Raw genomic sequence first — 8,276 nt, 5'->3', positions numbered from 1 at the left:
GCTATTCAACTACCAAACATAGAAATCCTTTATTTTTTAAATTGTTAAATGTCTGAAAAAAATGATATAGAACTGACATAGTTCTTAGCTCTTTCTCTTGTTTGCACAACAGTCTAAAAAGGAAATGTTATGGACACATTAAAATATTTTACCCTAAATGAAATGTTGAAATAGTTTCTAGCTAACACATATATAATACCAGAAAGTAGGAAAAATTTCAACCAATATTCATGAATATACTGACCAAAACTGTGAGGTTGCTTAGGCTATGGAAATACTCATGACTTGAACTAACACACTAGTGTGTAATGAAGCTACTTTTATTGCAGACCAACAAAGGTATAGCACTTTATGGTTATTAAACACGAGTCATTTTAAATTGATAAGGGTATAGTGAGTGCTTATCCATGTGTACATGTGTACACATTGGGTGTCCTCTTCCTCTACCTTGCTCCACTATTATTATTTTATTATTATTATTAAACACAAGGTGGTCTGGAACTTGCTATGTATATCAGGCTAGCCTCAAACTCAGAAATCTGCCTATATGACTCCCGAGTGCTGGGATTTAAGGAATGTGCCACCACACTCAGTTATCAACTTTTGTTTTAAAACAGTATCTCTTACTGAATAAGGCACACACAGATTAAGCAGAAAGCTCCAGGCATCTGCCTGCCTTGCTGCTCACCCTAGCATTAGGGTTAAAGTCATATGCTGCCACACTTAAATTTTCCCATCAGTGCTGGGGATTTAAGCTTAGTGTTTGCACAGAAGCACTGAACCAACTAAGGCATGGCCTCAGTCCCCAATAACTACACTTTTATAAGGAGATAATAAAACAAAATATGAATTGTTACCCATCTTCTATTTGCTTGTTACTTCATACTTCTTTATCCCTTAAAAACAGGGTTCATGTGATTCATATGCCAATTTCCCCTAAGCTTATTCTTGGTACCAACCTCCTTGCATTGACTCGTTTCATATATGAAAATGCTCTGAAATGTGTGGATGCCCAGCCGCACTTTTCTAGTTTGGTTTGCTCCATGTGCGTACATCCTGGCAAGCAGCCAACTGATGCTACAGTCGCAACTAATGATGAAATGGGGAAAAACTACTGCAGGAAGCCAAACATTGGTAGGTCAACTCGCTTCTTTTTGGTCACTTCTGTTATATTTTCTAGATAAATGACAGCCCCCTGCCATTAACCACATAAATACCACACACCCCAGTCTAGATGAATTGCGGGACAACAGAAAATGTCCATGTTCAGAGTCCATTAATACTTCGGGATTCTTGTATAGAGAAGAGACTCAGCATTTCCATCTCCAGTGGGTGCAGGTTGTTCCCTGTAATGATCAAAGAATGCAATGGCTTGCCCAAGTCCACCGTACACATTTGCTGTAACGTGCCTGCTGCAATTTTCTGATCTTCAGCTCCAACTCTGGCTAAGCCAACACAGAGTGTGTCCTCAGAGACTGCTGTTTAAACAAGAGGTGGGGGAGGGGGAGACACAGACATAGATACTGCAGATCAATTCAGTCTCACTCAATATTCAAAGATATTAGTTCAACAAATACGCTGAAAAAAATGCCTTAACACCTTAAATCTTCCTATTGGCTCACTACACACCAGTTACTTTAACATTTCAAAGGTTTACCCAAGCCTATGTTTCAATGACTTGAAAAAAAAGCTTTATTTGTATTCCACATAATGATATAACACTTATCTTAGAACACTTGAGTGAACATGATTTATGGCTCACACAGATTGTAAAGACTTAGTTTTACCTTTCTTTACTATTTACTTGTATTTTGGTATAAGCGCATACATGCATGCACATGCTTGCAGGTACCCATGGAAGCAGAGGAGGCAAGTAGATCCCCTGAAGCTGGAATTACATGTGGTTGTGAACCACTCAGTCTGAGTGCTGGGAACCTAACTTAGACCCTCTTTGAGAACAGCAAGTGTTCACAAGGATTGAATTGTCCCTCTTGCCCCAACATACCTATATTTTAAATAAATTCTTGAGATACTGTACTGAACAAGACACAGTAAAAATCAGAAGACTCAGAAAAATTCACAGATGTGAGTTACAAAAAAAATTCACCATTTTTTTAATTTTAAAAATGTTTCTATCCGAGACGATAGTTGTGAGGATTAATTCATACAATGAATGCAAGAGGACTTAGTAAACTATAGAGCCTGTAGCAAATAAGAGGCGTTTCTGAATACTTAGGCTTTTAAATTCAGAATGAAAAATCCTTATTTAATCTTTGTAATCACTCATTTTGTTGCTACAGCTGAAGAGCCGACTTCTGGTGGCTTTCGTCCTTTAGTTAAGAAAGCTGTCTTCACCGAAAAGTGATTTAAGAAAGAAATGGGACTAGGATTTATACAAGACAAAGAGGCCATGCAAGGAACTCAGTGCCTCTAGTGGGGATAGCACAGGCAGTGCCTGGGCCAGCAGGATGGCCCAGGAGGGAAAGGTCCTTGTGACCATGCCTTGATGGCCTGAGCTCAGTTCCTGGCACCCACTTAGTGAAGGGAGAACTGACTCTCGACTGTTGTCCTCCAACCTCCTCCATATGTACATTACAGCAAGTGTGCACACACATAACATACAAAGACATACATAAGTATAACGGAGACTTAAAAACATAAACAGGTCACTCAAAAATACCTTAATGTATGTTTTTTACTAGTCATGTGCTCAAAAGACAGTGCTCTTAACAGACTGTGACAGGAGCATTCAGAAGTCTCTGCAAACATTACAGTCTGGACATACTTTATACGACACTCTGTCTACCTAGTAGGCAGGTAAGATGAACTCTTGTCTTTATCCTAAGGAAAACTATTCTATATTTCAGTGTTAAGGAAAAAAAGCAGAGTAAAAGTATTTATGTAACACAGATCATACTGATTAGAAAATGGTAGCTAGCTCTCTATTTTATCAAACATTTATATGTTAGCATGTTTACTAATAAATCCCAATTATAAGTAATTGGTAAAAAGTCATTTTTAAAATTCTAAATTATGACAGTTTTACGATAAAGAATTCAATTATTTTTCTTTCAGTATAACTTGAACCCTGTGGAATTAAAAAAAAAAGGCAAGAAATACGTAACAAGGTAGAAACATCACCCTGTTTCAGTGTGGGGAGTGTGTATCAGATATGTATGTATCTGTAACTAGTAACATAACAATCTCACAGGTCCTAAATACCTGCTTCTGACCCACGTGCTCTCTCATTTTGAATAATTTCTACAAGCTGCTGGGCTGCTTGGTTCACAGTCATATACCGAGGAGGTTCATAGATCTTTCTTCCCCTGTAAGCACAAAAACCAGACATCAGTATTCTAACTCATGAAATCCCGGCGGCATCCATGCAGTTCCTCCCCAGACACACTCAAATGGCACAGTCTACACCAGATGTTTTCACATGACCCGCACTTCTGCATAAACCAAGGGTGGGTCCAGTGACTGAGTTTCTCAGGCTTCTGTTTTTCTATCGTTCTACTTCAGCTGTCCTCAGTGACACCAAAATGATGGCAAGTAGCATTCTCACAAAGACACATGTCTAATCAAAGTTCTAGTTATTAAAGGTGACACTTTAGGTACAGTAATTTGAGCTCCTTCAACACAGTCTAAACTGCAGATGCATTAGTGTTTGTTCTTTTTGTTTTTATTTTCATGGTGCTGGGGACTGAACCTGGGGCCACGTGCATGCTAACCATTTTTTTTTAATTTCCTGTATCTTTTTGTTTGTTTGTTTGTTTCTTCAAAGAGAAAGAAACTGTCAAGATCTAAAAATCCTCGGCAGTGACGTTTATTTTCTGCATGCCTTGAAGGCCTTGCCAGTTTAGCAAATGATCAGTAACAAAAAGCGCAAGGCTCTGACGCTGCAGCTGCGCGCATTGTTTCACTGCGCTACAGCTCTCTAGGTCAGTGCTATCTGCAGAAGCACAGCGAACACGGCGGGTGCCACACTAGTGAGTTTCAAAGGCAAAGCTAGTTTTAATAACATGTTAACATATTTATTTAGCCCAATATCACTACAATATATTTGATATCTGCATATCTAACTCCAAAATAAGTGTTAAATATTGTTTATATAACAAGTCTTTGAAATCTGATATGCACTTTCAGCACATTTTCATTTGTTGAGTTTTCATCAGAAATATTTAATATGTATATAAAATATATAGAGATAAAAAAAGATTTAGGAGGATACATTGAAGAGGGTATAACTTAAATATATTGTACAGGTAAGAAATTCTCAAGGAGTGAAAATATATTTAATAAACAGGTTTACATGCTAAAGTTGTCTCAAACAACCTAAAGGGTTTGTAATTACTAGTTTACGTTCAACGACAACTTCCATTCCCCGGCTTCGCTGGCCACACTTCAACTGCTCACTGCCATGCGTGTGTGGGAGCTGCTGTCCTGCGCACCACCTCACTAAGGGAGCACCGGTCCTCACACACAGGGAGAAGTGAGCCCCAAAGCAGCAGCAAGCAGAGGCTGACATCAGGCTGAAAGCCAAGGTTTTGAACTCCCAACACATATACCCACTCCACACACATTTACTGGGTGGTCGGCCGTTACGTTCTGGCTCTGTGAATTCTGGGTTCTTTTCACCCGCTCCTCCTGCTCTATCTTTTGTACGAGTCAAACGCTCACTATTGAACAACTGTTCTGAGAGCTCACTTTTCAGGCATCTTTAGACTCGGGTAATCGAAGCAGAACTTACGGACTCTGTCATGGAACTAAAAGGAGGCCCTCATCCTTGACATGGACTCACTCACCTGATGAGATTCTCCTCAGACTGTTCCTTCACTTTGATATCTGTAGGGAGTAAAAGACAGTTCTTTCAATGTAGTTATTGTACCCGAAGCCCTTCAGCTCCAGAGCCCCCTAAATGCTGATCTGAGTTTGAGGTGTCTCTGCTCACACTTGTGTTGACTATTTTCCTGCTATGGCTAGAGAGGAGTGGAAGCCTGTGGCTGCAGAAAGGCTTCCACAGTAGAAAGCAAATGGGAGTTTGGCCCTGACACTACCCTGCAGGGATCAAGCTTCCTGCTGGAAAAGATAATAAGGGAAAGCATTAGGAAATGGTAGCATGTGGGCTACCTAGTAGCTAGTCAGAATCTTTGTTTCAGTTCTACTAGCTGGCAATACACAGACTCACCCAAAATGTCTCCTTGTTTTCCCATACTTTTTTATTTTTCAAGATTCAGAGTATAAAAGCCTCAATGATAAAACCTTACTGTATTTTGAAAAGAAATGATTGCTTTCTTAAAAATGGTAAGACATATCATAATAACAAATGAACTCTTTAATAACAGGGCTTCAGGGCTCTATGCCACATGCTGAGTATGGCGGGGACCTGCACACAATCTCTGTGCTCATGACATCTGGCAGGACCCATGGCATAGATTTGGTCGTTCGCATTTCACTACCATGGCTGCCTAGCTGAACTACTTGTAAAACAGTGAAAAGCCAGACTGGCTCTGTGTCCTTAAAGGAACTTCACACAAGGTCAACAGCTGCTTCCTTTTTTACATGCAAAATGAATGGTTGAGCTAAAGTTTGTTTTTGTGAAAAAAATATGGTACAACTGATGAGTTGCTGACAGATTTCTACAACTTTCTAAAGTGATAGCAAAAGGCTTTCTTATTGACAAATACTAAAGAGTTTATTTAGAAATCATAACAATGATTAATCTCGTATCTGGTTTTCAATGTCTGTGGCCCTAATGTTTAGTATTTCTCAAATGTAAAATATCATTTTGTTTGTTTGTTTGTTTTGTTTTTTGAGACAGGGTCTCTCTGTGTTAGCCTTGGCTGTCCTGGGCTCACTTTGTAGACCAGGCTGGCCTCCAACTCACAGCGATCCACCTGCCTCTGCCTCCCGAGTGCTGGGATTAAAGGCGTGAGCCACCACGCCCGACTGAAATATCATTATTTAATAGCTCCACTTGTCCAGCACATACAAAAATGAACGATACTGAAAACATGGCCTCCAATCCAATCTGTAGTTGAAGTCATATTTTATTTTAGATTATGTCTTCAATACTTAAGCTAGACACCTCTAGTAATTGATACACCTTGAACTTATAAACTGCAACCTATTTACTGAAAACATGTAAAGCACAGATGCCTACTGAACATGTGGACATGGCTCTCCTATAACCTACTCCCAGCCCATCTAAGCAGTAAGTTACAATTATTTCATTCAGTCTTTATTGATTTCTATTCTAAGGCTTTGTACTTAAAAACGCCTCTGTAACTAATGTTCTTTTACTAACTTCTGCAGTTTCCTACCATGCTTTTTTGCAGACGCACAGCAGGCAGTCAACAACTACACAGTAATATAATTGATTCGATCTATGGTTTTAGAATTTGGAAACCTGACACCTTACCCTCCACACACAAATAAATAAATTATATTAAATAAGACAAACAACAACTGTCTTAGTCACTGTTCTATTGCTGTGAAGAAATACCATGACCAATTCTTATAAAAGAAAGCATTTAATTAGGGCTTATTTACAGTTTCAGAGGCTTGGTCCACTATCATCATAGTGGGGAGCATGGCAGCATGCAGGCAGACACAGTGCTGCAGAAGGAGCACTGAGGTCTACATCCTGATCTGGAGACAGCAGGAAGAAGAGATACTGGGGAAACCTCAAAGCTCATACTTACTGTCACACTTCCTCCAGTAAGGATGCATCCACACCAACAAGGCCATACCTCTTAATCCTTCTAATCCTTTCAAAAGTCCCACTCCCTGGGGACTAAGCAGTCAAATATATGGGCCTATAAGAGCCATTCTTACTCAACCACCACAACAAAAACAACCAAAAAAAAAAATCAACCTTTGATGTGGAGGGTTGATGAAATAGGTGAGCAAATACACACAGTTGCTGCTTACATGGATGACTTGAATTCAATCCACAGGATCCAGAGTAAAGAGGGAACTTATTCCTACATGTTATCCTCTGACTTCCACACATGTGCTGTGGCATGCACATGCATACACACACATACACAAACAGAATAATAAAAAAAAAAAATCACAACTAGTTTGAGAAGCAGTACTTTCAACTCCATGAGGCAGTGTGGCTTATTTTGACTGTATGAATATTTAAGCAGAGACACTGGGATTTTATCTTCTGGTTCCAACTTTAAGTATCATTTCAAGGCTAATTTAAGATGTCAGAGGTAAAGTGAAATTTGTTTCCAGTATTACTTTCCACAACATGTAAGCTTAGAAGCCATGTCCATCTCAAACTCAGTACTATTATCTTGCTGCACAAAGCAGCCCTAACCCTTTCTATGTTACACAGGAAATAAAAATAAAACTTAGGCAGGACAGTACAATAAAGCGAGCTGGGAACAATGGGTACTCCAGATTCTATTCTGTAAACAATTAAATGAATAGTACTGGGGAAAGGCTCAATAGTTAACTTCGTCTGCAAAACAGACTTTAACAAGATTATTTACAAAATGATCTTGGAGTGGCTATCAGAAGTGCCATCTTGTGATTTTGACAGAGAAGATGCAGAATGGTTGGAGATGAGAGGACATGCTCATTTCACATCTGCTGAGTTGCTTTAACGGTGGATAAATGTATAAATACAGAATCTTGGTAAGAATCTATAGGTTATAAGACAGAACAGCAAGTCCTCAGCATGAACATAGGATTCGTATGGTATTTGGAGCTTAGAGTATGGGAAAGAGAGCTGTGTGCACATTTGACGGCTAGCCTGTCTTTTTTTTTTTTTTCCTTTGCCCCTATCTAGGTATTACAGAATACTTTTAATTCTATCACAAAATGAAAACAAGAGAAGCCTGACAATCCCACTGTGTGAGAGGACGCCATCTTCCCAATGCTTACCAAGTAAGCACAATGTGTGCATGCCATTCTTCGTGTTCCTCTTCACTTTGTCAAAGAAGCTTTCTGGTCTCCAAGTGTCCGTCCAAAAAACAATAGAAACTGTTTCTCCAAACTTGTACAACTAGAAAAATAAAACACTATTTAATGATACTACAGTCACTACTACTTCATAGGTCAAGAACCCTGAAATAGGGCTGCAGACAAGGCTCAGGCTGGGAGAAGGCTCAGTGGTTAAATGCTAGTACTACAGCTGCAAGGGACCCAAGTCTGTGCAGCTCAGAATCACCTCTAACTCCAGCTCCAGTTAGACCCCTCTGGCTGTGGGAACCTACACTCACATGCACTTACAACCCATATACATAACTTAAAACTTTTTT

General features: G+C 39.4%; 1 protein-coding gene across 5 annotated transcripts in view; it reads right to left on the bottom strand.

The window, feature by feature from the left end:
• DPH5 (diphthamide biosynthesis 5) overlaps positions 1-8,276 on the bottom strand; it is a 41,275-nt gene continuing 32,999 nt past the window's right edge. For 3 of the 5 annotated variants that reach the window (XM_084757372.1, XM_084757371.1, XM_084757374.1), the window contains 4 exons: positions 7,900-8,020; positions 4,806-4,845; positions 3,223-3,326; positions 1-1,478 (listed from right to left, as the gene is read on the bottom strand). In XM_084757372.1, the coding sequence (XP_084613498.1) occupies positions 1,267-1,478; positions 3,223-3,326; positions 4,806-4,845; positions 7,900-8,020 (477 nt within the window). In that variant the 3' untranslated portion in view covers positions 1-1,266. The remainder of the gene's footprint in view (positions 1,479-3,222; positions 3,327-4,805; positions 4,846-7,899; positions 8,021-8,276) is intronic. The other 2 variants (XM_084757373.1, XM_084757375.1) reach the window with 1 other exon arrangement.

Source organism: Acomys minous, assembly GCF_964271855.1.
Source record: "Acomys minous genome assembly, chromosome: 14".
Classification (NCBI taxonomy): domain Eukaryota; kingdom Metazoa; phylum Chordata; class Mammalia; order Rodentia; family Muridae; genus Acomys; species Acomys minous.
This window is presented reverse-complemented; position numbering and strand designations above follow the sequence as displayed.